The 17,240-nt window shown below is 36.0% G+C and overlaps 2 protein-coding genes across 2 annotated transcripts; both read right to left on the bottom strand.

The window, feature by feature from the left end:
• Positions 1–226: 226 nt before the first annotated feature.
• On the bottom strand, positions 227–1,509 carry LOC113109357 (collagen alpha-3(VI) chain-like). Its single transcript, XM_026272974.1, has 2 exons — positions 1,085–1,509; positions 227–916 (listed from the first exon to the last, which is right to left on the bottom strand). The coding sequence occupies exons 1-2, from the start codon at positions 1,449–1,451 to the stop codon at positions 267–269; spliced, it is 1,017 nt and encodes a 338-aa protein (XP_026128759.1). The 5' UTR covers positions 1,452–1,509; the 3' UTR covers positions 227–266.
• A 1,362-nt stretch (positions 1,510–2,871) lies between these two features.
• LOC113108054 (collagen alpha-3(VI) chain-like) lies at positions 2,872–16,339 on the bottom strand. Its single transcript, XM_026270880.1, has 8 exons — positions 16,011–16,339; positions 13,061–13,162; positions 10,609–11,205; positions 9,279–9,869; positions 7,352–7,957; positions 6,224–6,829; positions 3,866–4,447; positions 2,872–3,170 (listed from the first exon to the last, which is right to left on the bottom strand). The coding sequence occupies exons 2-8, from the start codon at positions 13,140–13,142 to the stop codon at positions 2,872–2,874; spliced, it is 3,363 nt and encodes a 1,120-aa protein (XP_026126665.1). The 5' UTR covers positions 13,143–13,162; positions 16,011–16,339.
• Between the last annotated feature and the right edge of the window lie 901 nt (positions 16,340–17,240).

The following is a 17,240-nucleotide window of genomic DNA, read 5'->3' as shown; positions in this document are numbered from 1 at the left end:
CCTAGAATTGCAATAATTACAGGATTAGAGATGCACCTTTAAATTATTGTTATGTAAGTATGCTTAGTTTCATTAGTAATATACAATGGCAGGAGACAAATACAATTTTATATATAAATAAAAATGTATACAGTATACAAATGTATACAAATTTTATTTCCTGCAATTAAATACTTTTTAACTTTATATTTAATTCAGCTTTCCATTATAAATAAAATATATAAATTGAAATGATCAGCATATACTGAAAGTCTCAACATGTAACTTCATCGAACATCTATAAATGTTTCTAAAGCTTTACAAATATTATTTTTTTTATTCTTACCATCAACTTCTCTGTCTCCTTTTTGTCTTCCACCCATAAGTTTTGTTATGAGGATTTGGTGTACATTTTTTAAATCATGAAAATCAGAAACAGCAAAGGCATAATCTTTCTTCGAAGAAATGGCTTCCATTTCAATAGGATCAGTCAGCCTTGACCCAATGGCAAAAATGGCTACTCCCATATTCTTTAGTGCATTAGCTGGTCCACGAGGAGAATCTCTTGATCTGCCACCAGTCACAAGCACAAGATTTTGGCTAACACTGCCTTTTTGCTGACTTCGAACACTAGGGGTAAAAATACTGTCTCTAACAAACTGCAAAGCCTGGCCAATATATTGTGGCCTTCCCCCTTTTGGTTTGAGGTTGCGCACAGCATCTGCCACCTCAGAAGTGGATGTGTATCTACTGAGATTAAAGCTTATTGCTGCAGTATTACTGAACTGCACAACAGCAATTTGATCTTTTTCTTTACCAACATCAAATTTCTCTGCCAAACTGGCCACAAAATCTCGTATAGCTGTGAATCTATCACTAGCATCATCTGATCCATCAATAAGAAACACAATATTTCTTCCTGCATCCAGAGCCTGGCCTACAATAAATAAACAAGGAATATTTCCATAAAGGAAAGGCAACAGTATTTAAACAATTCTATAGAAACACAGAAGATTCAGTGGCTTTTTTATCTGCTTCTGCAAGTCTCTTCTTCATGTAACAAAAAAGTATGTTCAACAAAGACATAATTTATCAAATTTCTTACCCCCAGGAGTTGGAAACTGCTCAGGAATTTCATCACCACTTGCCAAAACAGAGGCAACTCTTTGGACAATGCTGTTGATGGAGGTGAAGTCAGGGACAGAGAAAGAATATGCTGGTGTTGTAGACATTGTCTGTAACTCAAGTGTATCAGAATTACTTGTGCCAATTGTAATGACTTTTATGTTGTTTTCTCTTAAACCTTGTGAAATGGTTCTGACATCATCACCAGATCTACCACCACTAAATAAGTACAGAAACTGAGGTACACCCTCGTGACGTCTGCTCCCAGAAGATTGTGTAAAAATATTTTCTTTAATAAACAGTAGAGCAGCTCCAGTATTCAGTGGCCTTCCACTTTTGTGCCTCATAGATCGTATGGAATTAAGTACCTCTTTTTTGGTTGAGTATGAGCTGAGATAAAAATTAGCTGTGGGGATCCCGACTGTGATTGAACCAACTTGCCACCCTATCAAGATCTTCCGCTCACATTTTAAGACTCTCCAACTATCCTCTGGATCAAAATTGCGAATTCCATCAAAAACCAATTTTTAGAATCATCAGATCCATCAATAAGAAATGCAACATCCCTTTTGACAAATTCTGTAAAAAAGAAATGAAATGAATAATGTAACTATAACAAAGTACTTTAAACGAGTGACATTCTAACAGCACTAGATCATGTGTGAGACTTAACTAAAAGCATTGTTTATGGCTATCAAGTAGCTATAACACATAGAACAACTGCTGCCAGTGCTGGTGTGCACACATTCATAATGAAATTAATAATTTCTCTTACCAAGAGAACTTGAGGTTCATTGTTGGTAGGGCCTTTGGGAAAGATAGGCTTGTTCATTAATTCGAAATATTCTTGAACATCAAGAATTGCTCTCAAAATCAGAAATGAAAAAGTAGTTCGGGCTGATGGGATATTGTTTGTAACTCAAGCGTATCTGCATTTTGTGGTACCAATACTAAATGAAATGACACCAGTGGTCTTTCAAAGCTTTGACTGGACCACGTATGTCATCGTTGGACCTTCCAGAGTCAAAAGAATTAGAACCTGTGCACACCCTTCCCAAAAGTCTACTTCCGCAGCCGCAGTAAACAGGTTGTCCTTAACATATTGTAGGGCTGCCCCAGTGGTGGCGCTGAGTTCCTCCTTTATGAATTAAACGTTCACATTATTTATAAACATCACCTGATGAGGAATATTTATTTAAAAGGAAATCAAAGGCTGCATCATCACTGTACTGGACCACTGAGATACGATCTTTATTTGGTGCCCACATTCAGTTTCTGAAACCAGGGTCTGAATAAATTCTGCATTCCTGAGAAACTTTCCTTTGTTTCATCAGTGCCATCGATTAAAAACACAACATCTCTCTTTCCAGCATCTGTTGCAATGAGCATAAATATATACAGTTATGTCACTAGCTCATAACTCCTTAAATCAACCACATTCCAAAAAAAAGAAAATTTTTCCTTACCTGTTGGAGTTTGTGGAAGCCTCCTGGGCTGACGAGGAACTCTTTTTACATATGATACAAGTTTTTGTTCAATAGTTTGAAAGGTCATCAAACTGAGGAACAGTAAGGGTATGACCAGGAGTATAGGAAATTGCCTGGAGTTGAATAACATCTGCGTTTTGATTGCCAATACTGAATGTTACAATTTGATCCTTTTTCAGAGCAGCAGCTGGAGCTCTAACATCATCATGAGACCTTCCTCCAGTCACAAGCACAAGCACCTGAGGAGCCCCCTCTAGAATTCTGCTCCCAGAAGAGGCAATTAATATGTTCTTTTGGTATAATCAAGGGCTCTTCCTGTGTTGAGGGGACTTCCTCCCTGGTGTTTCAGACTCTCAATTGAATTGAGAATGTCTTGATTTGTGGCATGTGTGTTGAGGTAAAAATGCACCTGTGGCTCTCTGCTGTATTGAACTACAGACACTCTGTCTTTGCTTGGCCCAATATTGAGTTTGTCCACCACTCTTTGAACAAACTGACACATTTGTTTAAATGTATCCCTGGTGTCATCAGACCCATCCAGAATAAAGACAATGTCTCTTTGAGCTGCATCCAATTCAACTGGGATGAAAATTAAATTGTCTTTAGTAAAACAGACACTTATAAAAGTGTGAGACAAAACATTATTAACACAATTAATACATAAAGCACATTATTTCATGTAGTTTTTTCATAGTAGTAACAATCAATTCAAATCTGTATGAACAATTTACAGACACATTTACAATACATTTACATTTTGCAATGTTTGTGTTTTTTTAAGAATATGCTGACAATATCGGAAGCAAAGAAAAATGAAAAATGTATGATGGAATATCACTAGTGTATTTTCAAGCTCAATTGAATAAGTAAGATCAATTAAGCAACCAGAATAGAAAGGGGGAAAAACAAGGAGTTGAAATACCAGCAATGATTGAGAAATCATTGGCTCAAACAAGAGCTTTAACCTGAAGGGGAATCTCCACAAGTAGTAAGACTCTTCCATGGTAAGAGAACCAGTGGGAAACCATGGAAGTTCTCTAATGGACAAGGCAAAAGATGAACAGAACAGGTAAATATTTAGTGGTCAAGGCCATTAATTGCCATTCTTTAACATACGTTAAGAAAGATGAATCAATAAATGGCCTCATAGATAAAGCAAGCTGTTTAGTGAAGAAAGCATATTTTCGTGAAGTTTCATGTCCAAACTCTCAAATGCCCAAAGTCAAAAGAAAAGGATTGAATTTGAGGAAAATGTCAAGTGTTGTTATTCTTACCAATGATAGTAGGGGGTTCTATTCCCATTTTGGATTTGATAAAAGAGAGGATATCAGGCTGTATATTTAAAAGTTCAGCAAAGGCTGGAAGATTAAAATGAAATCTAGGTGAAAATGCTATGCTTTGGAGCTCTGCCTCTACAGCATTCTTTATTCCAATGGCAAAGGACAGAACTCCAATATTTTTAAGATCTTCAGCTGGACCTGCCACATCGTCAATGGACCCTCTAGCAGTCATAACAATCAACAGCTGAGGTACTCCTAGCTGATGTCTACTTCCAGAAGCAGCAGTGAAAACATTGTCCCTGACATATTGTAGTGCTGCCCCAGTATTTAGATTTCTTCCACCTTTCGCTCTTAAGCCATTAATGGCATAAATTACAGCTTTCTTACTACTGTAAGTATTAAGTAGGAAATGAGTCAAAGCATCTTCGCTGTACTGTATTACAGCAACTCGAACAATGTCCTGGTCAATGTCAAGGTCCTCTGCCATTCTCCGAATGAACTCACGGATGGCAAGAAGTCCATTTTTGGCGTCATCCGAGCCATCAAGGAGAAAAACTATATCCCGTTTGTTAATTCCTGTGTCAGGCAAGTTACCAAGAAAAGAAAAAGAAAAGGATATTGGAATACATCTGACTCATTCAGTGTAAAAATTGAATAGCAAAAGCTTAAAAGTGTACAAGAGTGTTTCAAAATGCATGGTAAATCAAAGAATATCAGTGACATCGAACCCTCAAAATTTATTTTGTGGGTCAGGATGTGAATAGCGTTGAATAAGAAAAGGTCTTGCAAGTGAAATATAGTCCAAAAACACATGAAACGAACATCTTTATGTGCAAAAGATGTCAACTAAAGAGATGGAAGATATAAGAAAATATTTAAGAAGAAAGATGTAAGAAAAAGGAATTTTCAGTTCTACCCTAGAATTAAGCTCTATTCAGAAGGGACTAGTTTTGCAGGGGGTTGTTACAGAAATGTTTCACAGATGTACTTGTGTTCTTCTCACACAACCTCTGTAATAATTCCAGTGCAAATTACTGTTTTTCAGCAAACACAAAAATTGTCTAAGAAAATGAATCCCGTCCGAATGCGAATGTCTGTGATTGGCGAGCGATATTTTGTTTTCCACAACTCGTTTTTCAAGAGTGTTTTGGCCAAAGTGAATTACCGTAGATGCTTTTACCACAAGCATGTTTGATATATTTGCCTCTTGGCAAAGAAATAAAAAAATAACAATAATAAAAATCAAGAGCCAGATCACATAAACTGTTAATACTGGCTATTGTAATATCAGCCTCAGGTAAGATTACTCACTTTCATTTCTGCACTCAATTACACAATGTTCTAATTACAAATATACCTTTCTGAAAATGAACATGGGTTTACTAAAAAAAATAAAATAAAAAATAGATAAACTACAGTAAGAACACATTAACATGGTTTTGCTGTACTAGTAGCCATAAAGCTTTACCATGGTATTTGTAGTAAAACTGTGATTATACTAATTGTAATCAATTCGAATGATTGCATGATCTCTGTGACACCCAGATTTACCAAACAGACTCTCCCACCCCTGGAACCAACATGGAGATGTCATGTCCCATCCGAATTGGGACATGACAGTTGGTCATGTGATAAAAATCGAAACTCAGATGTAGTTTAGAAAACTATTCCCATCCGAATAGGGCTTTAGAATATCAACCTAAATATGGCAATTTATATTACATTTAAGGCATATAGCAGATACTTTTACCCATAACTTTTGTTTTTGGAATTTCTCCTAATTATTTTTTGGAAATGCTTTAGTGTAGAAACTTTTTGTGGTGGTATTAAAGGAAAGGCCATTAAATCAGTCAATATAATGTGTTAATTGCAACTGAAATTAATCTTTCAGGGCCATGGCAGCACCTATTATCACCATAAAGTCATCCACTGCCAGATAAAGAATTGAAGACATGGTGCCTCACTGGAGGCCTGCACCAGTGTTAGCTGCTTGTCCACCTTTGTGTTTCAGGACTATTGTTGCATTTAGAACCTACACCTTTGTTGTGTAAGTTTTAAGATAGAAATCAACCAATGGATTGTCACTTTACTGAGCCACAGAAATTCTGTATTTGCTCTCCTCCACATTAAGTTTCTCAACAAGCCTATAAACAAAATAAAACACTGCACCAATTCCACTTTTCATAGTGTCAGAATGATCCAAGAGGAACACAATATCTTCGGCATCAGCAAAAATAGTACACAAACAAGAAACACAGAATAGCAGGGTACCCAAAAATAAACCACTAATGCACTAATGCTTTTGCAAGCATACAGAAGACCGCAGAAACAAAAAAAGGAAAATTGTCTTACCTTTCTCTAGAAAATCCTTCAGTTCTGGATTTGGAAGGTTTACATAGTTCTTGAGCCTTTCATGAACAGTGTGGAGCTGGCTGAATTCCTTTACATTGAAAGCAAATGATGGATTGTGAGAGATGGCCTCAATCTGTTTAGGATCTGCATTTTTCACTCCAACACCAAAAGGAACAACTCCCTCAGTCTTTAGGGCAACTGCAGGTTCTTTGACACTGTCTCTTGATCTCCCCCCAGTCAAAACTATCAGAAATTGAGGAACATTTTCACCGGCTCGACCACCATTTGCTGGTGACAAGATAGTGTTTTTCATGAAAGTCAAGGCAACTCCAGTATTTAAACTTCTTCCACCTGCTAGACTGAGTCCACTTACAGCTCTCAGCACCTCATCTTTGGATTGATAAGTGTTCAGGTAGAAGTTAGGACTGGGTCTCTCACTATGCTGGACCACAGAAACTCGTACTTTGTTAAAGCCTATATCCAGAGGCTCAATAACTTTGGAAATGAAGTCACGGATATAGGGAAAATCACTTCTCACATCATCAGAGCCATCAATTAAGAATGCAACATCCCTTTCTCCTCCAGAGGGACTTGGTGGTTCAAGATCTGTGAAAGATTTTAAAAAATAAATACAATCAAATGCTTAAATATATACAGTACAACATAAAAGTTAGACTGTACATTTCTGAAGACAAACGAAAATAAATCCAGGTTTAAAAAAAAAAAAAAAAAGTGGTGCAAAAAATATTTTATATTGACTAATTTGACATGTACATTATAGTGATACTCATCACCACAAAACAATTGTTTTTTAGTCACTGGTGCCCACTGGTAGAAAGTATTTATTCACTGGCATGTTTGTTACCTTTCATTAACCAATTTGTAAATAAAAGTCTGATAACTGAGGTGCTGCATCATTTCAGTTATGCAGTATGTTTAATGCACAATTATATACATCTTAATATATTAACTGAATAAAATATTATTCAACAAAACTTGTGGGTTTCTCAGATATCTAAGCCACTGATATAAATAGAAGTTTCCTCTCTGGTCACACTATATACAATATATATATATATGGTGATATATTTTATATACTTTTTTTAATATAAAGGTGCTTTAGCTCACCTGGTTCTGTAGTTTCCCCTTCAACAGTGACAAGTGGTGTCATAATTTCACCAACAACACTTGACAAGTCAACAAAATTTCTTCTGTAGTATGCCAAATTTTCAACAAAAGCGACAGTTTTCAGGAAACGTTCCTCCACTTGGCCAGCTCCAACAGCAAATGTCAAAACACCTCCTAAAGCTACTTTGTCTGCAATCCTCTTGACCTCATCTTCAGATGGTCCTCCTGTTATTAAAACCAGTACCTGCTGGATCCTCTCTCTCTTACGAGACCCAACGGAGGGCTGAAAGTGGTTTTCTAGGGCATACTGTAGGGCTGCACCAGTGTTTAATGCACGTCCTCCCATCAAACTCAGCCGAGCGATGGCAGAGAGCACATCCTGTTTGGTGTTGTAAGTGTTCAGATAAAACTCTGTTTTCTGCGTTTCAGCAAACTGCATTAGTCCAATACGCACTCGCTCAGGTCGAACGTCTAGCCTTTTCACCACTTCGGTAATGAAATTCAGCACAGGTTGCAGGTTATTTCCAATATAGTTAGATCCATCCACCAAGAAGACAATGTCTCGGACAACTCTTTGGGTGTGGACTGTAGTAACATCCACTGTGCCTGGAAGATTTTATATAACCACAATTTTAGATATCTTAGTACCATTTAAATGAAGTTCAAGAACCTCAATTTGTGCTACAAGACAGTATCAATGGGTAAATTTGCATAAGAAAAGATACATGGTTTTGTAAAGTATTTTATTTATCTAGAGGAGTGCAGGGCACAAACTAATGCAGGGTTAGATGTAACACAGTTTAAATATTTTCACACATGCTAGCATAACCAAATTCACGATATTCTGTCATATTAACACTATATAGAGAAAAAATGTGCCAAAATTCAAACAGGTTTTAAAGATATCACTGAATATTTATTTTACCATAGCAAAGGTACATTTCTGGCTGAAGTAAATTTGTCATTTCACATTAATTTAAAATGAGACAGCTCTGGTATTATTACGATCTCCAGTCTTTTACATATCAGATTTAATTCCTCTTTAATGATTCAGATACTAGCAAATTCTAATTGCTCAGATAATATTCTAAATATTATTAGAACTATGCTATTCTATTAAAGTATTGCGATGTAATTTACACTGTTTACTTTTATGAATTTTAATGAGAAACAACAAGAAACAGGTAAATAAAGACTGACAGTCAATTAATGTTCAAGAAATGATTATTTCAATAAATAATTTTGGCTTGATAATGTGTCTCCTGTTCTGTTTCAGCTGTGTGTGGAGGGAGGGGAGGGTTGTGTTCATCTCTGTGTTTTTCTGAATGACTGAATGTGTTTCTTCTTCTAATTGCCCACAATGTTTTGAATTATAATGCATAGCTGTGTCTTCTGATCAGGGCTGTCCCAAGCATGGTTGCCATGTATTCATTGTCAAACTCCAAAATTAGAATATTTTTAATTCTTAAAAATGTCATTATTCTATTTGAAAAAGTTAATCATTTTATTTTATTAACAAAATAGTTTAGTTTGTCTTGTATACTGTAATATTTTTTCATTAGATCAGATAACATTTTAAGCTGTCATGTGGTCATGTTACAATGTGTCCCTCAAATGTTACAATGCACCCACCTACAAGTCACGTTGTCACATTACACTTCCATTTTTGAGGGCAAATAAAGAAAGACATATACACTGTAATTATGAAACAAAGTGACATATTTGTGCAAGAAAGGTGTGAAATTAATATGAAAAAAGATTATTTTCTAAACCACTGAATGTCAGAAAGGTTAGGTTGGACCCTGTGGTCACCTATATTTACCTTATTAATTTAAATATTTATCTATATAACTAATACTTATGAACAGTTCAATCTGTTATATATATACTAATTGAATTAGTATGTTTGTAGAATTCTAAAAATTACCTTCAGTTGGATCCTCTGTTACAACAATACCAGACAATGTAGAGAGAGGGGAGATAATTACTTTGGGGTTGCGCACCATTGCCCTAAAGTCCTTCAGCATGAAAACCACACTCTCATCAAAAGCTATTTGCCCGAGCTCGTCCTTATCGGCAGCCTTGGAGCCTGCAGCCAAAGTCAGAACACCCATGTTACGAAGGGCATCAGCTGGTTGTTGGACACTGTCTTTGGATTTTTTACTGGTTAGGAGCAACACAAGCTGTGGCACTTGATCTTTAATGCGGCTCCCACTCTCAGCTGTGAGCATGTTGGTCCTCACAAAATCCAAGGCAGCACCAATGTTGACTTCATTCGAAGGTCTGGGTTTTATTTTTGCAAGGGCAGAAGTTAGTGATTCCTTTGTACTGAAAGAGTTGAGGTTGATTTCCATTCTTGGGGTTGTGGAAAACATGGCCACTCCGACCTGCACCTGATCAGAACCAATCGGCATGGTGTCAATAAACCTTTTGATGAATTCTCTCACTGCATTGATAAGGATGGAACCCATGCTACTGTCAATGAGGAAAACAATATCTCTCTTCCCAACAGCCAAAGCTAAAAGGGGAGAGGGAAAGAAGAATTCTGCTTAGTCCTTCAGCAAATTCTAACCAAAATCAAGTAAACTAAATTAGCTCTCATCATTATTTAAAATTAATAATTAAGGTTTAGCTTGAAGGTTGCTTTACAAATACAGTGTTTGAACTTTCAACATTCTTTTACTTGAGATAAAGATGGCATAAATAAATAATAAATGCAGTGAAAATTAATTAGCATTAAGTGATCATTCATTTCAAAATTGACATTTGTTGTGACCAAAATGTAATAATATCCTGAATAAACATACAAACACTTACAAAAATTTTGATATCTCTCTCCACTTGAAAGCTGTGTTACACTTGATTTTGTCTAAATATTGTCTTTTAGAGAGAACAATCAATGATGATAGCAGTGAACTACAAAACTTTTTTGTATGGTTCATTGGCAAACAGCAAATGTTTTTTACAGCATTGGTTTTAATCCAGGTCCTAGGGACCCACCACTCTGCATGGTTTGTATGTTTCTTATCTGCTCCAACCTGATGAGATGATGAATTGAATCAAGTGTCTTAAATAAGGGAGACACTCAATGTGCAGAACAGTGGGTCCCAAAGACTACTAGCTTAAAATATGTTGTATAAGAGTTGCCTCTAGAATACCAGAAAAATAAATACTGAAAATATTTGGTTGAAAAATTTGGTTGAATTTCCCATTCTTCAGTTTCACTGTGGAATCCCCCACATATGATAATTACATACCTTCTGGGAACTCATTTTCAACCACAATGGAACGCTGGGCAACCCCATTAATGTATTGCAGTATCTGGTCACCCTCGCTTGCCACTGTTCTGACATCAGGAGCAGACAGAACAAAGCTTTTATCTGTAGCAATAGCTTCCAGCTGGGCAGTAGCAGAATCACCCACAGCAATGCCAAAGGTGTACACACTGGCCTGCTTTAGGGCCCTCCCGCCCTCACTGACATCATCAGTGGACTCCCTGGCACTGATGACCACCAGAACCTGGGGTACCCCTTCCTCAGCCCTGCCTCCTGCATCTTGGCCCAATAGACTGTCTGCCACCTCCTCCAAAGCGGCCCCAAGATTTGCCTCATAACCGCCAGGGTACTCAAGCCCCCGGATAGCACTGAGGACACTTTCTTTGTTGTCAAAGCTATTGAGATAGAACTTAATGTCAGGGTCGGCACCATAAAGCATAAGGGCTACACGGATTGCATCCCTGCCCACGGCAAGCCCCTCAATCACTCGGACAGCCAAATCACTGATGAGGGGGAAGTTGGCAGCTCCAACGCTCTCTGATCCGTCAATTAAGAGTACAAGGTCTGCTGGCTCAGGGGCTTTGAAGTGAAGTGGAGAGAGGACAGAGAGACAAACAAAATATAATGCAAAATGTGTGGGTTAAAAAAAGGAAAGAGGGAGAGTGAAAGGGGAGGGGTGCAAGCATAAAACATAATCATGGATAATTACAATCCATCATAAAAACACAACACAAACACATTATACTGCATGTCTGCTGAACAAAGTAAGATGCTCTGTAACTTTCTCATTTTTATGCTCTAAATAGTGTAGAATTAAGTTTACAGTGTATTTAGAGTAACTGTGTGTACATTACAAAGATTCTGTACTGTTCATGTGTTTGGGCAAGGCAATTGAATCTTTTCATCTTCTTGTGTTCAGTCAGACCATGCAGACTCATGTTACAGTATTCAGTGATAACAGCACCAGTCATGACTCTTCTGTCTCATCTTTGGACCTTCATAAAAAAATTTAGCTGTCAAATTTTTTTTCACATATTTGATTGTTAATGACCCCATGAAATCGCTCCACTATCACAGTTTTATTTCTTGTGATAACAGTACTAAAACCAAATTTATGACCAGGATATATTGAAAGGTTTGTTTAAATAGTCAGTAAGCTTTATGTCACAAACATGAGCCATGATAATCGACTGCAAGGTGATATTAAGGGAGGGACAATAATGTTCTAGACATGTCTGTAATATAGGATGAGCCATCAATCATTTTAGCTTTATTTTCCAAAAGACATGATTTAGTAAATATAAAATGCATACAATGATCTGCTAAAAGTGGAATTTGTCATCATTTTGGAGCACACTATACTACTGATGGCTAAAGGCAAGCCTACAAAGACAGAAAAAGGCACAAACCTTTCACCTTCAGTTTATGGGGACTTTAATGTTTAAATTTAGTGAAATATACCCTTTGTTTAGTAAACAATTCAAAGATGAGAACATTTGGATTCATCACTGTCTTAATTGTGGAAAAACACTTTTTTTTTACTTAAATGGTTACACAGTGGAGACAGTCAACACACAAACACATAAGAATCAGACATTAAGCTCTCAAGACATAAGCTGTGCTGGGTGGTTAGCCATCATCAGCTACTGATGATCTCTAAGACATAAATCAGTGAAATGACATCTAAAGAATTTAGGCTCCAATATGGAAGTGAATCTAACCTTCATTAATCATTTTTTTATGAATTTAGTAAAGGAATGGATGGATAAATAAGTGAATGGATAATGGCAGAGAGACAGAAAGACAGTTGATAGTTTTGAAATTCTGTTACATCTAAAATTCATTACTTCACGTCTATTTCCACTAATGCACTAAAAACAGCAGCATGCAGAAAAAGTGACTGTTATAAAACTAGTCATGTTAACAGTAGGGGAATTGTTAATTGGGTTATTTCTAGTTAAATTTTTCATGAATTACCCATAGGGCAACTGGCTGTGGTCGTTCCCGATGCTGACAGTAGCTCTTAAAACCTTTCAGAATTGGTGGTGTAAACTTAAAAGTTTTCCATTGAATTGAATTGCTATTGTTCATTAGGAGTTCTGAACAAACTACAGCATACTGCTCTGAATGGCTTGTAGTTATTGAAATCATTTATTTCTCTTCACTGTTTTGAATATGAGATTTCAAAGTTTTAACACAAGTGACCAGCGCTGATGGGGGTTTTCTGAAAATGCTCCTGTTGTTACTTGCTTTTGCTTTCTCCTATTGTTACTTGCTGTTGCACAAGTAGATATAATTAAACTTAACTTTACTTACATTAAACTCTCTTCCCAGTCAAGGGAAAATAGCACAGTAAGATGAATATAGTGTGACATTTAAATCTCAAAGAAGAGTAAAGAGACAAAAAAAAAAAAAAAAGATGGACTAAACTTACCATCCTGGGCTTCAAGTTTTTGGAACAGGCCAAAAACCATGACACCCCAGAGTGCATACAGTAACAACCGGCTCTTCCCCATTGTCCACAAAAGCTGGACAGCTGGAAAAAGACAACAAAACTGCTTTTAAGTTCTTGGGAAAATGTACAGCATACTAGAGTACAGGTATATGGGTACTCTCGCACAACACCCCTTTATTTCAGATAGAACTTACTCAATTTCAATGGCACTAACACACATGATTTTTTTATCCACAGTTCTGAGATAACTTTGCACAGTCTGATAATGTTTTGCTTTCAAATTATAGGTGTCAAATGATCAATATGCTAAATATAGTCCCTTACTGGGTTGTTTGTGTTCTCATCTTAACTCATAAAATATAACATAAACATCCTCTGAAATACCTCTGGTCTGCTTACGTGTATTTTTAGGAGGAGAGGAAAAGTTTTGGAAGCACAGTGAGATTTATGTGACCTGTTTCCACCCTATGAGCCAAATCCACACAGCTGTCAGATTTCAGGATTTTAAAAGGTTTTCTACCCACATCAACTGTCCTCACTTGCCAGTAAAAACCACTAAGAAACCACACTTAGAAAAAAAGCATCAGAGTACTGGACACAAACAAAAATGCCATAACATGCAGACAGACAATTACCTCAACACAGAATGTCCCCTCCCTTTTGAGCTCAGAATCACACTGAAAGGTTCTATTGTAAAGTGGAAGCCTACAGGAAAATAACATGTTTCCATCACATCAGTCTCAGAGTTGCTGGACGCACTGAGTCACAGGTTTTGGTAGTTGGTTGCCATGTGACCACAAATGCAAATCTGATTTAAAATTGTATTTATATATATATATATATATATATATATATATATATATATATATATATATATATATATATATATATAAATACTTTTTTTAAAGGTTTTTAAAGTAATTAATATGTATATATATAGATTTTTTTTTTTTTGCTCTTACAGTTAAAACAAATTTAAAAAAATATTCTTTTTTATTTATATATTTAAATTTTAACAAAGTAAAGTGAACAAAGCCATGTCCTCAGTGAGGAACAGCCTTATTTGTCCTGAGGAAAAATCATGCCTTATTCCAAATCAAACATTCCTGACATATTCATCATACAAATAAATATGCCTTTAAATAGTTTAAATTACTTTATTTTAAAAGCAACCTGCCATTTGAACATTTTTGTACTACTCTCTATATTTAACATGAAGTGTTGTTAACATTGATATTTTCAAGATATTCAACAAGAAACATTTAGTTTAGTTTAGTTTTTTTTTTTTTTTTTTTTTTTTTTTTTTTTTTTAGATTTGATTGGATCATGATAAGAAGTAGTGCTGTGAGAATGGAGCCAGTTTGTTGGAGAGTTGAAAACCAAAAGGAATTTGTAACCATCATCCAATATAGATGCCACCTAGTGGTGTGTCTGAGAAATAAAAACTGAAAGCAAAAATGTAAAACTTGGGCATGTGAATAGAAAATTACTGATATGCACATACTGCATATAGTAATCAAGGAACAAATATAATAATAATTAAAACCAGGTCAAAACATAAAAATAAAAAAAATATAAAAAATATTTCCCCTCACATTCAAATAATGGAAATCTCTTTTAGATTATATTAATAATTAAATTATTTTCAGTATGGTTTTGCTGCTTCATTCAGTAAAGTTGTAGAGAATAGACAACTTATTCAATATTTTTTTTTAAGCACAAGCAACCATAATGTTGTTGAAAACATATATTTGTACCAAAACCAAGCTCAGTCAAAAAAACCTTAACCGCCAAAAGAGTATTACTGGTGTCTCATTGCCCTCTAGTGGATTGAGTTGGAATAACTACTTCTTCCAGACAGTCTTTCTCAACCCATGCCCAACAGAGGAAATCTAACGCCCACACTCGTTACTTTAGATAGTCACTGCATGGGGCAGTATAATCAAACTTTCATGCCTTATCTTCCCCTAAAGGGTGCATATCAGCACCCTATAGTTCTACGTATGTTTGTGGTGACAATTACATGAGTCTGCATATATATATATATATATATATATATATATATATATGCAAGTACTGCAATAGATTTAGGTTTTCTGGTGTTTTCAAGGTTCCACATCTGGTTCTGCTTCACTTAAGTTTAATGCCTCAGCTCTAACTCTCCCAGCATTCTCTGTCTATCTGGCAAAGACAGTGGAAAAAAGTGTTTCACATCACCCTGTCTTTGCAGTGCTGTGCAGAAGGTGCGACTTGAATAATCTCTATAATAGTTGAAAAGTAACACTCTGCGTCTGTTTAAATAAGTTTATAATCAATATTATCCGCATCCTTGTGTGTTAGAAAACAAAATCAGCATAACAAACAAAACAGACAGTAAAGATGGTCATTGTGCAATATATCCTTCTAGAAAAATGTGTATTTTACACTTTTACATAACATAATCATTAAGGTAAATGTGATCATATCACAAACACATGATACTGTAACAGTGCGCTCCAAAACTTTCCTACAAAATTTTTCACTCTTAACACACCCTTAGAGCCCCTCCTCGTGTACTTTACTTATCAGAGCACTCTGCTCTGCCTCTTCTGCAATGCCTCTTCCTGTGGTGCAGGAAAAATCCCCTTTCTCGCAAAACTCCGGAATTTAGTGTACCCATAGAATTCTTAACATTAAAACTATAATTAAGAAGTAAAACCACCTACACATTGTATGCATTGGAAAAGTCATGCAGACAAATTTAACTTTACAGGGCAAAAAGGGTGCATACACAGCATATTTTAGTAAAAATGGATGTTGGCATAGTTTTAGAATGCATGCATACAAATACACTAAAACCTACACCATCTTGTACAGTCTCACTTATGAACTTAAATGCTCCTTTTATAAAGACATATTTGCATGATTCATATATAACAAAGCAACTTACCTCTGGAATACAGAATTCAGAGTTCTGTATTCCACAGACGTTCTATGGAATTTCAAATTACTGCAAAAAGACAACTCTTATGTCATTATCTTCCTGGTATATCCTTTCTGTGAACTGTTCTGGATGGGACAGGCAGAAATGATGCTGATTAGCTCGTTTGCTGGAGCTCAATTGTGAGACTCTCGTCCGTTGAGCTGACTGTGTGCTCTCCAGAGGAGCAGTGCCACTCACTCCAGCCTGTGACAGAACACACAACTCAGAGAATCCTGGAGAAAAGCCATCCAATTTTATCCACCCCTCCTACTTTCCTCTGCACAGAGAAGAAGGAAAAAGCACAAAGAGTGCAAAAAAGTGAGCGAGAGAGAGAGTCATAAATGAGAAACAGACCCAAGGCTGTATTTGGTATGGCTGTTCCTTATTGAGAAGGTGATGTAAGAAACCAGACCAAAGATTTTTTTCTTATCTCTCCTTACACTCCTCTAACTCAACTTGTATCCTTGGCTACCAACTGAAGGAATAATCCCAAACACAATATATGTACTTTTTTGCAAGACTCTTTAGCATATAAAAAGTGTGGAGTATAAATGTAGAAGTATTTGAAAAAAAAAAATAGATTTTTGGATTGGACTTAGATGACTGTGACAAACAAGGGTCTGGATGGAAACATTTGTTTCTAATTCTGAAGAGATGAATCAAGCATTATAAAGATCATATTTTTTGCACTTTTTACACAGTTTATGAAAAAACACAGACATGTAAATCAGTTACATCTGCTTCAATGGCAAAACAATCAGAAAACACATTCAGATAATGTTTAAATGTTACATGTGTAACTATGGGAAAACAAGTTATTGGGCATTTCACACAATGAAATCATTTTCTAATTGTCACAGAACAAGCTGACCTAAGACGGGTGGATCAAAGTGAGGTGTCCTGAGAGGTCAGATTTTAAGCTGAAAAGTAATCTTATAATATGCATTTAATTCAGACCAGATAACACCTGTTTCTGTTGCTGCATCTCACTGTTGAATTAACTAGCAGAGCTCACTTTGCTCTGAAATATGGAAGAATCCTAGCGAACAAACAACTGATGCCCATGATTCAATGCAGCGATTACTTCACAAATAAGAGATGTGTTGACAAATTCTGCTCAACTGTGTGCAATTATAATAGATCAATGTCAAGTTAAAGAGACCACACATTTAAATTATGGAGAAGTGATGCAGCCTA

This window comes from Carassius auratus, chromosome 9 (genome assembly GCF_003368295.1).
Source record: "Carassius auratus strain Wakin chromosome 9, ASM336829v1, whole genome shotgun sequence".
NCBI classification, from domain to species: domain Eukaryota; kingdom Metazoa; phylum Chordata; class Actinopteri; order Cypriniformes; family Cyprinidae; genus Carassius; species Carassius auratus.
Note: the sequence above shows the minus strand (reverse complement) of the source record. Positions and strands in the feature narration are given on the sequence as shown.